Raw genomic sequence first — 18,827 nt, 5'->3', positions numbered from 1 at the left:
TCTAATGGAACAAATTACACCAGCAACAAAAAAACTGTCACACGTGTTTCAAGGCAAGGCAGGTGTTGGATACGATGGACAGCCATCTGTAGCTGGTCTGAAAACAAACAATACATTAAAAGTTAGAGCATTAGGTACCAAATCCATCACAGCCTCCTGCACAATGAATCTTTGTCTGCACTACTGTACATTTTTACAAAGATTTATTTGCTGGCTGCAAATGGCGTAAATTTACCTATTCCCTTTATTAGGTTAATAGGTACCTGCCCCTTCATTTAATATTAATATATTAAATGAAGGGGCATTTCCCTATTAATATCATCATCATCCTTTTTCAATCCACTGCTGGATGAAGGCCACAAAAGCCTGTCTGCTGCATCTCTCATCCATGTTGCTCCGGCGTATATATATATATATATATATACATATATATACACACATACAGTTGTAGTCAAAATTTTACATACCCCAATGGATATTTATAATTTCTAGAAATTTCTCTAAAACAAAGAATTTTAGGGAAAAGAAATTGTTACAAAGTTTCAAGAAGTAGTCTACAATTATTTATTTCATCAATGTTTTTACAAAACTCTAATAATGCTAATTCAAAAGTATTCATACCCTGACAAGGAAAATTAAATTAATATCTAGTTTAGGCACTTTTAGCAATAATAACCTTATTAGGATATTTGTCAGTGAGCTTTTGGCATGATTGTTTATTGATTTTTGTCCATTCTTCAATGCAAAATTGTGCCAGTTCATTCAAATTCCAATGACTTCTCTTATGCAAAGCCTTCATCAACGCGTATCAAAGATTCTCAATCAGATTTTGACTAGGACATTCCAAAACGTTGATTTTAATTCATTCCTTTAACCATTCTGCAGTATATTACGCTGGCTCATTGTGTGACCCTGAGCAAGTCACCTGTGCTCCGTCTTTTGGATGAAATGTAAAGCTGAGTTCCTATTGTAAGTGACTCTGCAGTACACCCTAGTCTCTGTAAGCCTCTTAAGATAAAAGTGCCTGCTAAATAACAAATTAAAAATAATAATAATAACTTATTGTAATAGACATCTCTTTTGATATCTGGCTTTTTGAAGTGTTTTGCAGTTCATTCTGTATATTGGCTGCTTGGTACTCCTGAGAGAAAATCCTACCTCAAAATTTCAAGTTTATGTGTAAGCGTGAATTCTTTGCTGGTTTTTTTCATTCTATTTTATAGGGTCCAAGGGGATTCCCAGGTGAAGAAGGACTGAAGGGGCCACCAGGACCACCGGTAAGCACGATTCGCATTTCAAAAGTCCAAGTGCTCAAATGACCTATTGTACAACTGTGATAGCACTCCAGCACTATTAGACACACTGTATGGTGCTTGCCTTATCCCTGCAATTTACAACAGAGCAAAACATTCACAAGATGACAAAGGAGCTTGATGTGACCAGTAGCTAATGAGAGGATAGTTTATTGAAGCCTCAGTCTAGTTTTATAGTCAGCAGGTGTCCACATTCTAATTTGCTGATGTCAGTAATTGATGGTGTGGTGTCCAGCAGTTTGAAGTGCTTCATATGGAGACCCTCTCATCACATCTGCTGAGAGAATGTGTGGGTCTAGATGACAGGGTTGGGGTGTCAAACACAACAGTTTAATGCAGTAATTTGTGTACTTTCTCTACATTCTTTACATTTGCTGCCACACTTTTTGTTCTTCAGTGTGGTTAAGTGGAGACTACTAAGTCCACAAAGCTACCATCTTGTTTGGGGGGTGAGTTGGATAAATAACTAGGAGATAATAGATACTACAGCAATTGTCAGTCTATGTCTTGTTACTGCACACAACTTTAGGTACAAAGGTTCATAGGTAAGGCTTGGAATTGCAAAAACATTACACACAATCTCCTTCTTGTTTGACCGTGTTATGTGTCTCTTGTTCCTAATTTTGATAAAGCCATATGAAATATGTGATACACTTCTATCTATTAAAAAAAACAAATGTGTGTTTAAATTACATTCATGGCAAATTCAAGCTGACACTTGCTGCCTACTCTCCAGTTGATATCTTCAGTATGGCAATATATCATCCAAGGGGTGTTTTTTTTTTTTTTGTTCCTTCTGTCAGCATCTCACAACTCTTTACGATTAGGGCAATGCTGTTTAATTCATGTATTTGTTACCCCGCGGGTTAATTGTTGCAATTCATTGTTTGCTGTCCTTCCAGACCCTTCGTGATGCAGAGTTCAGCTGATTGAAAATACTCCTTCCACAGAGTACTTTCCAAATCTCCTCATCATATGAATCCAGTTCTTTTGCCTACAGCTGGGCTAAAATAGTTATTTTCAGTCGATCTCTTTATTTACCAAGTACTGTACAAACTTCTCCTTCTTGGTTAACCACCTGGAGATGTAATTGATATGGTATGATGCATATTATAGACACATGGCCAGCATTCACTGATTCTTGTTTTGTTCATTCAAAACAGGGTCAAAAAGGGGAGTCGGGACTCAGAGGAGAGCCTGGAGTGAATGGAGATGCAGTAAGTTAAAACTGTAGGAGCAGACATCCTTAAAACAATAATAAACTCAACGACGGTAGAATCTTCATTCTCATCTTCAAATGGTTCCATTAAGCACTAAGGTGCTCGGTTTGAGCATTCAATATGCAATATGTTGAATGTATCTAAAAGAAAAGTTCTACATTTGTGAATATTGTCGGCATAGAAAATGGATGGACTGAATTTGTTTTTCTTCCAGCGTTATTTAATGTTTTAATATGTTCTGAGATGTCTTTTCCACAATAGGGACCACCTGGCCAAACAGGTCCCCAAGGTCTACGTGGTTTACCAGGCAATGTGGTAGGTGCACTCTGTACCTCAGTGACATGTTCTGTTAATAGTGTGCATGCTGTTGGATGTCCAATAATAATGCAGATTGTAAGGTGACACAGTAAGCACACAAGGCTGGTGTAAGATGTGTCTTTGCTGTTATGTTTTTGTAAAATATAATACAAATTTACTGCTAGTTTTTATTGCTAGAGTTTAAGAAGGAAATCACAGACTTAATAAAAGTCAATTAAAATGGAGACACATTGGAGAACCATGACTATCTGTGTATTTTAATAACACCTTTAAAAACCAATTAAAAAAGAGAAACATTGGAAAACCATGAATTTCTGAATACCTAAGTAAAAAAGGATTGGCAACAGACGATTGATGAAAGTTTTTCTTTAAAAAATAAACAGTTACAGTCATTAGATCCTCTCCATTTCCCTTTATGAGGAAGTTGAATAATGAACACCATCATAAATCAATAAAAAAAAAGCCTTTTCCATGGGTAGGCTAAAGAATATACTGCCAGTCCCTAAGTCACAAGAACTGATGCCCATTCAATACATTACTGTAATAGTTTTCCATATCTTATGTTCTTTAGGGTTTACCAGGGAATGATGGTCAATCTGGAGTAGATGGACAAAAAGGGGAAAAGGTAAGAGATTCTCCAGTGTGTTATGTCTGGTGGTATTTATCTGTGTGTCTGTAGAAGGTAAGAGATTCTCCAGTGTGTTATGTCTGGTGGTATTTATCTATGTATCTGTAGAAGGTAAGAGATTCTCCAGTGTGTTATGTCTGGTGGTATTTATCTATGTATCTGTAGAAGGTAAGAGATTCTCCAGTGTGTTATGTCTGGTGGTATTTATCTGTGTGTCTGTAGAAGGTAAGAGATTCTCCAGTGTGTTATGTCTGGTGGTATTTATCTATGTATCTATAGAAGGTAAGAGATTCTCCAGTGTGTTATGTCTGGTGGTATTTATCTATGTATCTGTAGAAGGTAAGAGATTCTCCATTGTGTTAAATAAATAATAAAGCACTTTAACAATAGAACCATCAGATTTTCTAACTACCTAGAACTGTCACGTGGGTCACTTTGACTCATACATTTTATGAAAATGAAAGACATACTGTTGGATACAACTGAAAAGTTTAATTAATTAACATCTTATCTAACATTTGCATCACAGAAACACTGTATCTAAATGGAACATTCAACATAAACGGCTTTATTTTTTTTAAATTAACGCATATACAGCACAACTACAGTGAAGAAATATAATAAAATACACATTTTAAAATAAATGCGTATGTACATATACCATGTACAGGTGTAAAACACACAAACCATTGTTTCTAATACTACATCAGTGTAAAATATAACACTACTGCCGGTATGAGGGCTGCATTGTACTATATGGAGGAGTGTATGCATCTGCCAGCTGACTGTATCTGCATCCAGGAGCTGTGTTGTAAACACAGACACAGTTCCACTGAACACTATTGTGTAAACACATGTAAACTGGTACATACAAACCTGTTTTCTAAAAGTAATATAAAAAAAGTATATATAACACATGTTTCATATTAGGCACATACGTTGTTATCCTACCTGTCATTTCAGTTTGCTGTATGCATCTGAGTGCAGTTTGCCATATGCCAATCAAAACGAATACTTTCAAAATTAAATATGTCCTTCTGATATATTCACATTGCATTTCTGGAACAAAACAAAGAATTTCTGTCTCCCAGGTACATTGAGAAATAAAGTATAGGCTTTCACTGCGTTGGCATCTTGGTCCAATTGTAGAAAGCCACAATCATAGCAATCTTTGTTTTGTAGTCAGTCTACAAACAAAGGCTTGAAATAAAACAACCTTAGTGATATTTTAAAATAAGCTACAACAAGTGTAATTAGCACCATCAATCATCATTATTAATAATTCTAATTAAGCTTCCATTTTTTGCCAGAGACTTACCCTTACTGAGCTGTGCATATTATATGAAGCTTTAATAATAAAGGTTAATCCCCGGTGTGCTTCTGCAGGGAGAGGCTGGTAAGGAAGGCAGGCAAGGCTCAGCCGGACGTCCAGGAGAGCCTGGGCCTGCTGGAATCCCAGGCTTACCAGGCAAGGGGAAGGATGGGGAGCCGGTGAGTCATCATTGAGTTCATACTGGTGCATGAGTTGCTTTATTCAACCCTGTAGATTCTAAAGTTGAGGGAACACAAAGCCACTTTTTTCAGGTACATTGGCTTGCAACCTGGTTCCTGGAGACTGGAAGATCTAGTTTAAGGCAACTTTACTGTATCAAAGTCCCCCTTGGTGTGCCATGATATGGCCTGAAACCTAGACTCCTGAAACCAAGTTTCAAGCCACACGTGGCTTTGTATTTACCCATCTTAAGTTACTTGAGTCAGGGTAGGGTTTTAATTAATGTTGGGTATGAATGCTCTGTTTGAATCCTCTAGCAGGAGTGGCCAACCTTGGTCCTGAAGAGCCACAATCCTGCAGGTTTTTTTGTGTATCTTTAAATCATCAATGGCTAAAGACCTGGAAAAATGTTAGTGTTGACCAGTTAAGAAAATAATTCAATAAGTGATTGAGGAATGAAAACCAAAGATGTGCATGTCATTCTGAGGGGCTGGTCAGATGCACTTGGTAATGTGCCCTTCCATCTAAAGAAAAGCCAGTAAGACATCACTATACCACTTCCCATGCTCGTACTGTACATTTCCTAGATACAGTGTACTGTGAAGGGGGTTGCAGGTTCATTGTGTGGTTTTCATGTGTCTGCACAAGGCATTAGTTTGAGTTACTAATGTATTCAATTTTCACTCTGAAATAGTTTCCACTGTAAAAATGTTATTTGTTATTTTGGTACAGATAATCTTTAAGGTCTCAGTTTATTAGGAGGGTGCATGCTGTGTCTGCAGAACAGGTGTTTATTCTTTGATGCTTTTTGGAATAACAGGGAGAGCCTGGAACACATGGATTGGCTGGACCCCAGGGGCCGAAGGTAAGCCAATTAAAACCTGCAAAAGTAAGACTCCTAAATTATTACTATCTGGAAGGCATTTATATTTCGATTTTTTCACTTATCTTTTATTATATCGAAAGATAAAAATACTAAAAAAAAAAGCAAGGGTATTTTTACTACCAAACTTTTTTTTCGTGCGAAATTGTTTTTGTTGACTCTTTTAATCTTTTTACTCCAAACACGACCGTTTTTCAAAATGTGTGGAAAACAAAAAAAAGAACTAACATAAGAACATAAGAAAGTTTACAAACGAGAGGAGGCCATTCGGCCCATCTTGCTCGTTTGGTTGTTAGTAGCTTATTGATCCCAAAATCTCATCAAGCAGCTTCTTGAAGGATCCCAGGGTGTCAGCTTCAACAACATTACTGGGGAGTTGATTCCAGACCCTCACAATTCTCTGTGTAAAAAAGTGCCTCCTATTTTCTGTTCTGAATGCCCCTTTGTCTAAACTCCATTTGTGACCCCTGGTCCTTGTTTCTTTTTTCAGGCTGAAAAAGTCCCTTGGGTCGACACTGTCAATACCTTTTAGAATTTTGAATGCTTGAATTAGGTCGCCACGTAGTCTTCTTTGTTCAAGACTGAACAGATTCAATTCTTTTAGCCTGTCTGCATATGACATGCCTTTTAAGCCCGGAATAATTCTGGTCGCTCTTCTTTGCACTCTTTCTAGAGCAGCAATATCTTTTTTATAGCGAGGTGACCAGAACTGCACACAATATTCAAGATGAGGTCTTACTAGTGCATTGTACAGTTTTAACATTACTTCCCTTCATAAATTCAACACTTTTCACAATGTATCCGAGCATCTTGTTAGCCTTTTTTATAGCTTCCCCACATTGCCTAGATGAAGACATTTCTGAGTCAACAAAAACTCCTAGGTCTTTTTCATAGATTCCTTCTCCAATTTCAATATCTCCCATATGATATTTATAATGTACATTTTTATTTCCTGCGTGCAGTACCTTACACTTTTCTCTATTAAATGTCATTTGCCATGTGTCTGCCCAGTTCTGAATCTTGTCTAGATCATTTTGAATGACCTTTGCTGCTGCAACAGTGTTTGCCACTCCTCCTACTTTTGTGTCGTCTGCAAATTTAACAAGTTTGCTTACTATACCAGAATCTAAATCATTAATGTAGATTAGGAATAGCAGAGGACCTAATACTGATCCCTGTGGTACACCGCTGGTTACCACACTCCATTCTGAGGTTTTTCCTCTAATCAGTACTTTCTGTTTTCTACATGTTAACCACTCCCTAATCCATGTACATGTGTTTCCTTGAATCCCAACTGCGTTCAGTTTGAGAATTAATCTTTTGTGCGGGACTTTGTCAAAAGCTTTCTGGAAATCTAAATAAACCATGTCATATGCTTTGCAATTATCCATTATCGATGTTGCATCCTCAAAAAAATCAAGCAAGTTAGTTAGACACGATCTCCCTTTTCTAAAACCATGTTGACTGTCTCCCAGTACCCTGTTACCATATAGGTAATTTTCCATTTTGGATCTTATTATAGTTTCCATAAGTTTGCATATAATAGAAGTCAGGCTTACTGGTCTGTAGTTACCTGGTTCAGTTTTGTTTCCCTTTTTGTGGATCGGTATTACGTTTGCAATTTTCCAGTCTGTCGGTACCACCCCTGTGTCAAGAGACTGCTGCATGATCTTGGTTAGCGGTTTGTAAATGACTTCTTTCATTTCTTTGAGTACTACTGGGAGGATCTCATCCGGCCCAGGGGATTTGTTTATTTTAAGAGCTCCTAGTCCCTTTAACACTTCTGCCTCAGTTATGCTAAAGTTATTTAAAACTGGATAGGAACTGGATGACATGTGGGGCATGTTTTCAGTATCTTCCTTTGTAAAAACTTGTGAAAAGTAATCATTTAACATATTTGCTATTTTTTTTTCTTCCTCTACGATTTTGCCATTTGTATCTCTTAAACATTTAATCTCCTCTTTGAATGTTCTCTTGCTGTTGTAATATTGGAAAAACATTTTGGAATTGGTTTTAGCTCCCTTAGCAATGTTCATTTCTATTTCTCTCTTGGCCTTTCTAACTTCCTTTTTGACTTGCGTTTGCAGTTCCGTGTACTCTTTCTGCGTACTTTCTTTTTGGTCCTTTTTTAATGCTCTGTAAAGTGCCTTTTTTCGCTGAATTTTTTTTTTTTAATTGATCTATTAAACCATTTTGGCAATTTAGTTTTACATTTAGATTTGTCTACTTTAGGGATGTAATTGTTTTGCGCCTCTAGTACTACATTTTTGAAGAACAACCATCCTTCTTCTGTGGGTGTTTTCTCTATTTTACTCCAATCTACTTCTGTTAGTCTCTGTTTCATACCTTCATAGTTTGCTTTTCTAAAATTGTAAACCTTAACTTTAGTCTTTACTTTTGGGGATTTAAAAAACACTTCAAATGAGACCATGTTGTGGTCTGAGTTTGCCAGTGGTTCTCTGACCTCTGTTTTAGTTATTCTATCTTCGTTATTTGAAAAGACTAAATCAAGGCATGCCTCCCCTCTAGTGGGTGCCTTCACAAATTGTGTTAGGAAGCAGTCATTTGTCATTTCCACCATTTCTATTTCATCCTTCGCGCTACCCACCGGGTTTTCCCATTTTATATGGGGGAAGTTGAAATCCCCCATTAGTATGGCTTCTCCTTTGCTACACACATTTCTAATGTCATTGTATAACAGATTATTGTGCTCACCGTCTGAATCTGGCGGTCTATAGCATGCTCCTATTATTATGCCTTTTGAATTTTTGTCTGTTATTCTGACCCATATTGATTCGGTTTTATTTTCTTTGTCCAGGTTTAACACCTGGGCTTCAAGACTGTTTCTTATGTATAGCACTACCCCTCCTCCTCTTCTGTCCTGCCTGTCTTTCCTATACAGTGTATACCCACAAATATTATATTCGTCCCCATCACTCTCAGACAACCAAGTTTCTGTAACACCTATCACATCATAGTTACCTGTTAGTGCAGTAGCTTCAAGTTCTAGAATTTTGTTTCTGATACTTCTAGCATTTAGATAAATACATTTAATGGTTGTCTTACCTGAGTTGTTGTTCTTGTTTTGATGCGGTCTCCCTTCTGTTTTTTTGTTGATTTCTCCCCCCTTCCTTTCTAGTTTAAATGCTTCCGAACCTGCTCGAGGATCTTTTCTCCAAGTAGACTAGTTCCCTTGTTATTTAAATGCAGTCCATCCCGTCTATACAGATAGTCCTCGTTGTAGAATGTGGTCCAATGATCAAGATAGGTGAAGCCTTCCCGTGTGCACCACGTCTTCAGCCATTTGTTTTGATTAATTATTTCCAGCTGTCCATATGGTCCTTTGCAAGGTGCCGGTAGTATACCAGAAAATACCACAGTTTTGGTTTTCTCTTTTAATTTCCTTCCTAGCTCTCTGAATTTGTTTTGCAGGGATTTTGGTCTGTCTCTTCCAATGTTGTTTGTACCAATGTGGACGACTACTACCGGGTCGTCTCCTGTTCGTTCTAGGAGCCTGTCCACGTTTTCAGTGATGTGCTTGACCGAGGCTCCCGGAAGGCAGCACACTGTTGTAGTAAGGGGGTCCAAACTGCGAACTGAACTTGCTGTGTTTCTCAATATGGAGTCCCCAACAATCATGACCTCCCTTCTTTTTGCTGTCTGGTCACCACTGTCAATAGGGTCCTGGATGTTGTTCCTTTCATTCTCTTGTTGTTGGTTCTGCTCATCAAAATTCTGAAGTGACTCAAATCTGTTGGTTGTTTTGATTTCTGGTGGTTGTGTTTGACGAAGTTTCTTTTTTTCCCTGCTTCTGCCTACCTGAACCCAGCTGTTCTGACCTTCTATCTCCCTGGTGGCTTTCAGTCTGTTAGGGGTGATGCAGACTTCCATGAATTGTGGGTGTGCCAGTTCCTCAAGATCCTGTTGCTGTCTCACTTCTTCCAGCTCCATTTCTAGCATACTTACTAGTTTATGCAAATCCTGGATCGCGCGGCACTTTACGCACACTTGGTTTAGCTCCGCTGGGTTTTCTCGGATTTCCCACATCAAGCAGGTGTCACAGATTACAGGCTTGAAGACCATGTTGAGGTTTTTTTTTTTTGAAGTTTAGTTTCTTCTGCAGCCGTCAACCTGCTTTCAAACTGCTTCGAAACTGCTCTGTACTTTTCCACGCCTGTACTTCTCCCACTCGCTGTCGCTGGGAAGACTGCCTCGTTTAACTGCGTTGTTCTGCTGTGCTGTCGGCTCCTCCCCTCGCCCGTGTCTCAAAACGACGCTGAATTTGAATCAGCTGCTCCGAGTTTCAGCTTGTTTGTTATCAGAAAAACACACGCGGCTGTTTGACTTTGAGCTGCTGCTGTGTTTCCCCAATGTCCTCTGTTTTCTGATTAAAGCAATTCAAGATGCAATTTCTCCTTTCTGGTTCTAAACTTTGAGTGTGTATCACTAGGGTACCATAGGATAAAAGTGTTGTAATTTTAATAGAATTAAGTGTAACTCTCCTTTAGGGGGATTCTGGACCACCTGGGATGCGTGGACTTCCTGGAGATAGAGGTCCACCTGGGACTGGGTTACCTGGGCAACAGGTAAGAACTCTATAATCTCCTTGATACTTTTGCCTTCATTAGCTTATCAAGGTGTGCATTTGTCAAAAAACATTCTTGCATAAAAACTTTCCTTGTTCTATATTTCATTTAGAAAGCTATTTTGAATCAGGTGGGGCACTATTGTCAATTCACTGCAGAGCCAGTCATGGGTCTACTATCGTCAATGCACTGAAGAGCCAGTCATGGGTTTACTATCGTCAATGCACTGCAGAGACAGTCATGGGTTTACTATCATCAATGCACTGCAGAGACAGTCATGGGTTTACTATTGTCAGTGCACTGCAGAGCCAGTCATGGGTTTACTATCGTCAATGCACTGCAGAGACAGTCATGGGTTTACTATCGTCAATGCACTGCAGAGACAGTCATGGGTTTACTATCGTCAATGCACTGCAGAGACAGTCATGGGTTTACTATCGTCAATGCACTGCAGAGCCAGTCATGGGTTTACTATCGTCAATGCACTGCAGAGCCAGTCATGGGTTTACTATCATCAATGCACTATAGAGACAGTCATGGGTTTACTTTCGTCAATGCACTGCAGAGCCAGTCATGGGTTTACTATCATCAATGCACTATAGTCAGTCATGCGTTTACTATCGTCAATGCACTTCAGAGCCAGTATATGTGCCATGGCACCCCTTGATTTTGATAAGCACTGAAGCAAACACTTGCTTTAACTTTCAACCCAACCAAAACAAAATCGATTATGGGGCTCCATAGCCCAATAATGTTTAATAGCCTAAATATGTGTAGTATTTGTATTTATTAATAATAATAATAATAATAATAATAATAATAATAATAATAATAATAATAATAATAATAATAAACTAATATAATATATTATATTGTTTTAGGGATCACCAGGAACTGCAGGAGAAAAAGGACCCCAGGTAAGCAATCTGATGTCAAGTTAGTTTATGAAATATGAATAAGGATGTATACCGTATACCCAGCCTCAATTAAACAAAGCTCCAACCTGAATTATATTGTATATTGCAAACTAACACCTGCATGTTATAAGACCACTATAGAAATGCATTACATTCTGGTATCAATCTTTGTTCATCAAAATGTGTCAAATAATATCAATATTTAGGTAGTAACATTAAAGTACTGTACACAGAGCGATTATAGTAAATCTCACCTAATATGTACTTGATAACTATCAGTTTAGAAGATACTATTTAGTGGATCTTATATTTTTCTTTTAAAGAGGTGCACACATTATGGGGTAGATGTGCTATGATGGGCCAGTTGCAGCACAAACACACCGCAATTTGCGTTTTCAGTGACACAGTCTGTTATATTTATTAAGAGAAAATATGCTAATAAAATTTAAATATTCGTTGTGCAGCTGTGGGTGCCCAAAAGATAACGTCTATGCATGTAAGGGTGCAAGAATCAAAATGACATTGTTTTTGTTAGGAGGTGTTGGGTTTAAAAAACATAACAATAAAATCATACCTTTACCATAATGTGTGCATCTTTTGTATAGAAAAATGTAAGCTCTAAGATAGTATGGCAATGTATATTAGGTAACATGTACTAGGATTGTTTAGTTAGCTCTATGTACTTAAACTTTCAGTGATCACCCCAAGAAAGAACATCATGCAAGTTTAAGGATTTTAACACTAGCTGTACAGACTCTTCACTGTGCAAGGATTTTAACACTAGCTGTACACACTCTTCTCTGTGCAATGATTTTAACACTAGCTGTACACACTCTTCTCTGTGCAAGGATTTTAACACTAACTGTAGAGACTGCACTTGTTCCTTTCAGGGCCCAAGAGGTGTACCTGGAGTAGCTGGACCCCAGGGTCCGCCTGGACATAATGTAAGTACAAACCATGAAGCAATTAATATATACAGCAGCATCTCAACATGCCATTCCTTTATTTATCCTAGTAATATACCTTGAGGTTGTTAACTAGCTTGCTGGTATGAGTCTTACTGTGCGGATTAACCCTGAGTGATACACTCAGTACTACAATCAGTTTAATACTGATACTTTATTAGACTTACATAACAGCAAATGCAGTGCAGCAGTCATCTCTTCATCCTCTGGTCTAACAAAAGCACTCTAAACAAGCATTTGTATACCTAACCCATGGTTGCATCATTCTTCAACAATTTGTTCTATTTGTAACTGTTCTCCAGCACAGCTTGGTATCTTCTTGTATCTTCTCTCTCTTGGCCACTTCTAATATATATATGATAAAGATACTCCCAATCCATGCATTTGACATGTGCATGCACACACACACACACACACACACACACACACACACACACACACACACACACACACACACACACACACACACATTTATTACTAAAGAGATTACCAGACTCAGACATTGGTACAGAAGACCCAGACAATATAGCATATCAAATAAAATATTATCAAGCAGGGCAGCATATCAAATAAAATAATAGAAAAACAACACCTCACCATGCAACAAGATATATGTTGAATATATTTTTAATAAGGGATGTGCCCTTATCAGTAACCTTCTACAGGCTTGTCTGTACATTGAGTTAAAGGAAATACACAGACTAAGCAGAGCAGCATATCAAATAGAAGCACAATACAGAAACAACACCTCACCTTGCAACAAGCTGGAGTGGGCAAGGCAAGGATACAGTATGTCCTGAATGCCGGCACAAACCCCTGTTTGAAGAACTTCTCTTTTGTGTAACAGGGTTTACCTGGAAGGCCAGGAGACAGGGGAGTTCCTGGGGAGCCGGTATGTGTCACTTTGCATTCTTTTACTTCATTTCATTACATATGTTGGCACCATGTCTCTGTATTCAGAGTGGGATTTTGATTAATGAAATCTATACCTAGTGGTGCACAATGATAACTTATAGTGTTCTTGAATCTGTGTCTAGTGGTACACAATGATATGTTATAGTGTTCTTGAATCTGTGTCTCATGGTGCACAATGATAACTTCTAGTGTTCTTGAATCTGTGTCTCATGGTGCACAATGATAACTTCTAGTGTCATTGAATCTGTGTCTCGTGGTGCACAATGATAACTTCTAGTGTCATTGAATCTGTGTCTCGTGGTGCACAATGATACCTTCTAGTGTTCTTGAATCTGTCTCGTGGTGCACAATGATAACTTCTAGTGTTCTTGAATCAGTGTCTCATGGTGCACAATGATAACTTCTAGTGTTCTTGAATCTGTGTCTCATGGTGCACAATGATAACTTCTAGTGTCATTGAATCTGTGTCTCGTGGTGCACAATGATAACTTCTAGTGTTCTTGAATCTGTGTCTCGTGGTGCACAATGATAACGTCTAGTGTCATTGAATCTGTGTCTCGTGGTGCACAATGATAACGTCTAGTGTCATTGAATCTGTGTCTCGTGGTGCACAATGATAACGTCTAGTGTCATTGAATCTGTGTCTCGTGGTGCACAATGATAACTTCTAGTGTCATTGAATCTGTGTCTCATGGTGCACAATGATAACTTCTAGTTTTCTTGTATCACAGGGTTCAGTAGCTCAGATCTCTCAAAAGGAACTTGGCATCCTTCTTAAGGTAAGGAACATATGAGGTTGCTATATTAAAATAAAAATATTGCAGTGCAGTTAATGCTGTTTTGTAATATTTTTGTTTTTGTAGCAGCTTTTATTACGTTTAATATTTGTTTTTGCAAGTTTCTACCATGCATACCTTTTGAGTAGCCCAATTAAATTATTTTTAACAGCCAGTTGATCAATTATAAATAATGTACTATTTTGTCAATTGTGCTTTTGATGTATTTTTTTATTTTTGTGTGTGTGTTTTATATTAGTGCATACTATTGTACTCTTTCAGTGGAACTGGGTTTTCATGTATGGGTTTTGTTTGATACTTGGTTGTTTGTATTGGATGTTAAGAGCAGTCAATTGGAATAACACAAAATGTTCTTTATTTCAGTGATTGCTCTGCACAATAATCAATAAATGAATTATCATAAAACACATGCACTGTATAGCTAGTATACACTGTGTGATGCAGTACCTTGTGTTCTGCTTCCTGTAGTGATCGATGTTGCTCCTCTCTTCCAGGATGTGTGCACTGATTGCCCAGCTGGACCTCCTGGGATGCCAGGTCTCCCAGGGTTCAAAGGTGACCAAGGTTTGACAGGTCCACCAGGAAAAGATGGGAATAATGGGCACCAGGTAGGAATGTGTGTTCTATTGGCTTTCAGCAGACACAATCAATGACTGGTCAAGATTGCACTGCTTGTCAAGAGTTTCATGTCTTGCAACAAAGTATATGCAGATTTATTTTAGAATAACTATTGCTGTAGTATTCCTATTGTCTGCTATTAACTTGATGAATTATTATTTTATTCAAGTCAAGACCTATAACTTTATATCAATACCAGGCCCCTCTAACCATAATTACATTGCTGTTTAAGTTGTGTTTCATAGTCTTAGTGCAGCATCGTTCAGTTTTTCTGTAACTTTAGCCTGGTCTGTTGACTTTTATTTCTTCCTTCTGCCTGAAGAACATATAAACGTCCCTTTCTTCTTCAATCACGGCAGTACTTGAGAGACCTTGCCGGTGGCTATATAGTTGCCATCCATTAAAACAATTTATACTGTAAAATTCAGGAGCCTTCTTGCTTTATTTCAGGGCTGCTTGCTTCACAAGCTCAAGTTCAATATACATAGGAAAGAAACATGCACTTTACTGTCCATTCTGTGCTCTTTACAATTTTAAAATGCATGTGCTGTACTTAAACAAACTGGAGTACAAACGCTTCCTTCTCAATGTTTTAACCTATTCATTTTCTTCTAATGGCAGGGGCCGCCTGGGCCTCCTGGTCCTATAGGTCCACGTGGGATGGACGGGATGAAGGTAAGTCTTTGTATAATAGATGTTAGGTGTTGTGAACTTCATGATCACATACAGATTAAACAGTGAGAGGTGTCAAAGAGGTCATGCACGCTTGTGCAGTGGATAGTTTGTTAATAACACATGCTGAGAGGGTTGTGCCATTATATCATTTATTGCAGTTAAAGTGAGGTAATGAGAACTCCTCTCTTCTTCAGATGAAAGCAGAAAAGAGAGATTTGATTAGCCTGTAAAATCCAACCATATATCTTAAAGAAGATGTATCTATTCTAGCTGTACACTGGAATGTGCTGGTTAAATGCAGACCACCCAAGTGACCTGCAAATTGCTATTAAAACCCACAGACTCGTCATTGTACAACCCACAAAATAAAGCTTATCTGTAAGGTGATATAAAAAACAGAAGAAAGAAACCTATCATTATCAACATACGATTGCATGTACACTCCATTCGTTGATGTGTACCTAATTCAAGTTGCACATGTATATCATTTTAAATGAACCAGTGCTGTTGTTTTCTTTTATTGATTTGAAATGCAGTTTTTATCATTTAGGTCAGATTAATGTGTCCAAAATATTTTCGAGGAAGAGAATACTCAGAACATGCCCCCCCCCCAAACCCACCCACCGCCCACTCATCCACAGCAAATAATCTGGAGCAGCATTCCCCTTGATGAAACCTATGTAAACAACACACACGAGAGAACAATAAACATTTTTACAATGTGTTTCTCAACAGGGAGGCAAAGGAGACCAAGGGGCTGCAGGTGAAGCTGGAGAAAAAGGCGAGACGGTAAACAGAACGCCAGAAAAACAAAACACACTGATAAATTAAAATGGGGAAATGATACAGGTCTTGTTTCTGTCTACACTCATCTTAAATGAACAGTTTAAGCAACTTGTCTGTGCAATCTTTGATTTGCAATATATCTGTAATAGTGTGAGCCATTAATCATTTTCACCTTCTGATGTGTGTGTCTACCATGGTCCACACACACACACACACACATATCTACCTGGGAACTGGTGACTTGTGGTACCTCAACAGACACACACACACACACACACACACACACACACACACACACACACACACACACACACACACACACACACATACCTGGACACACACTGCACACTCAGCTTCTATACACATTGCTTTAATTGCTCCCAGAGCACCAATTGCTAGCACAGGATAAAAACTGCTCATGTACAGTAAAGTCAATATGTCTTGCTTTTCTGGATATGTCCATGCAAATGTGTGTCATGCCATTTCACAAGATGTATCATTTCATTTCACAAGGTGCATCTTTTCATCTTACAAGGTGCATCATTTTGTTTCAAAAGGTGCTGTTCTTGTTTTCACAGCATTTTACACTAAGTACTATACACCTAAATACAATCATTGTTGTCATCGGTACAGTAGTTTGAAGTTCTACACTTTTATCTACCAAGCAATTTTGTTTCAAAAGGTAAAGCCTTGTGTTTTGTTTTTTGTTTTTTATTGTTGTGTTTTTTTTTAATCTATAGCCTATAGCAGGATAGCGTCAGGAAAGAAACATGTAGGCAGGAGGCTGCAGTTAAAGTTTATTTACAAAATGCAGAATAAACAAAACAAAGGCACAGGGGCCAAAATAAAAGCTTAAAACAAAACACACACACACACACACACACACACACGCACACAATATATTGGCGTTCACTAACAGTTTCCCAACTTCTCCACATACTCTTTCTCTCAAACTCCTCCAATAAACAAATGTTTTTTTTCCTTCCTTTATATACATGTGGCCATTCTACTCAATTACCTAATTAGGGAATGGCCACATTCCACCTGTGGTTGTGGTAGGGATGGACTTAATTGCATCCCTGCCAACCTTACATTCGTTAATGACACTGGTGTTTTTTTTTTATTTTTTTAGGGATTCCGAGGAGCACCCGGCTATCCTGGCACAGCTGGCTTAGCAGGTCAACCTGTAAGTATCTACAAAATGAAAAAAAACTAATTATATATATATATATATATATATATATATATATATATATATATATATATATATATATATATATATATATATATATATATGCTATATATATTGATATATAATACTACTGAAGGGGAGATAAGCCATATCGGACCCCGAGATAGTAGCTAAAAACGATCCCACGAAGTCCTTTCAGAGTGACAGGCACTTGTATTTATATGAAATCACGTCAAAACTTTTATTGTGAAAATAACAAAACCAAAACACGTCTAACAAAGATCTTGGTTTAGGTTTTGGTGTTTGTTTTAGGACAGAGGGAACCTCGGTGATTGGAGTGTGATTTGCTTTTAAATTACAATCTAAACCAGGGAAGGCTAACTCCTGTTACCATGTAAAATCTATTGTTTGGAAATCGGCCTGCATTTTGACTCCCAACCACCCGTGTGGGTTCCAAAATGGCTGCCAGCTAAAACTCCTATTTTATGGTACCGCAGGTACACTTCATCACTATAGATACAGTTGTAGTCAAAAGTTTACATACTCCAATGGGAATTTATAATTCTAAAAATGTCTCGAAAACAAATAATTATAGGAAAATAGAAAAGAAATAGATGTCTACAATGATTTATATAAACAATTTGTTTGCAAAACTCAAAGAATGCTAATTCAAAAGTATTCATACCCTGACAAGGAAAATTTATTTAATAGCTAGTTGAGGCACCTTTAGCAATAATAACCTCATTTAAACAATTAGAATATTTGTTAATGAGCTTTTGGCATGATTCTTTAGTAATTTCTCACCATTCTTCAATGTAAAATTGTTCCAGTTCATTCAAATGGAGAGAATTTCTCTTGTGCACAGCCTTCTTCAACTCATAAAAAAGATTCTGAATCAGATTTAAACTTTTGGGACTTTGACGAGGCCATTCCAGAACCTTGATTTTATTCTTCTTTAACCATTCTGAAGTAGATTTTGATGTGTGCTTTGGATCGTTGTTGTGTTGGAACGTCAATTTGCGCTTTAAACCAAGTTTTGTAGAGGAGGGTTTCAGATGATTGGCCAATATCTTTTGTTATGCTATGGAATCCATTTTACCATGTATTGGAATGTAAATTCTTGTGCCATTAGAGGAAATACGCCCCACATAAGGATATTACCACCTCCATGCTTGACAGTAAGTATGGTGTTCTTTTCTTTGTACGCCTCACCAGACTTTCTCCAAACGTAACGACTGTCAGCATGACCAACTAGCTTGATTTCTTTGTTTCATCACTCCACAATCCTTTGACCAGAACTAATATCCATCATTCAAATGCCATTTTGCAAACTTTATATTAGAGGTCGGCAAGGGTAGAAAATCCGGAACTGGTTACCCTTCGAGAAAAATCCCCAGTTACCTAAGCTTTGTTGTTGATTAGATTAGTGCAGGCTTCAGTCCTGTTTCATTTTGTTGTTCTGCTTTTGTTATTATAGTAACTACTACCCTGGGGCTAACAGCATGCTGGCAAGTGACACAAA

The 18,827-nt window shown here is 37.8% G+C and overlaps 1 protein-coding gene across 2 annotated transcripts in view; it reads left to right on the top strand.

Annotated features, from left to right (window-relative positions):
• LOC121313698 (collagen alpha-1(XXII) chain-like) overlaps positions 1-18,827 on the top strand; it is a 128,124-nt gene that overhangs the window by 94,638 nt on the left and 14,659 nt on the right. For both annotated transcript variants that reach the window (XM_041246501.1, XM_041246500.1), the window contains 15 exons: positions 1,224-1,277; positions 2,477-2,530; positions 2,795-2,848; positions 3,423-3,476; positions 4,866-4,970; positions 5,792-5,836; positions 10,363-10,440; positions 11,322-11,357; positions 12,248-12,301; positions 13,170-13,214; positions 13,969-14,016; positions 14,529-14,642; positions 15,274-15,327; positions 16,063-16,116; positions 17,246-17,299. In XM_041246501.1, coding sequence (XP_041102435.1) covers positions 1,224-1,277; positions 2,477-2,530; positions 2,795-2,848; positions 3,423-3,476; positions 4,866-4,970; positions 5,792-5,836; positions 10,363-10,440; positions 11,322-11,357; positions 12,248-12,301; positions 13,170-13,214; positions 13,969-14,016; positions 14,529-14,642; positions 15,274-15,327; positions 16,063-16,116; positions 17,246-17,299 — 903 coding nt within the window. The remainder of the gene's footprint in view (positions 1-1,223; positions 1,278-2,476; positions 2,531-2,794; positions 2,849-3,422; positions 3,477-4,865; positions 4,971-5,791; positions 5,837-10,362; positions 10,441-11,321; positions 11,358-12,247; positions 12,302-13,169; positions 13,215-13,968; positions 14,017-14,528; positions 14,643-15,273; positions 15,328-16,062; positions 16,117-17,245; positions 17,300-18,827) is intronic.

Source organism: Polyodon spathula, chromosome 3 (genome assembly GCF_017654505.1).
Source record: "Polyodon spathula isolate WHYD16114869_AA chromosome 3, ASM1765450v1, whole genome shotgun sequence".
NCBI classification, from domain to species: Eukaryota; Metazoa; Chordata; class Actinopteri; order Acipenseriformes; family Polyodontidae; genus Polyodon; species Polyodon spathula.
This window is presented reverse-complemented; position numbering and strand designations above follow the sequence as displayed.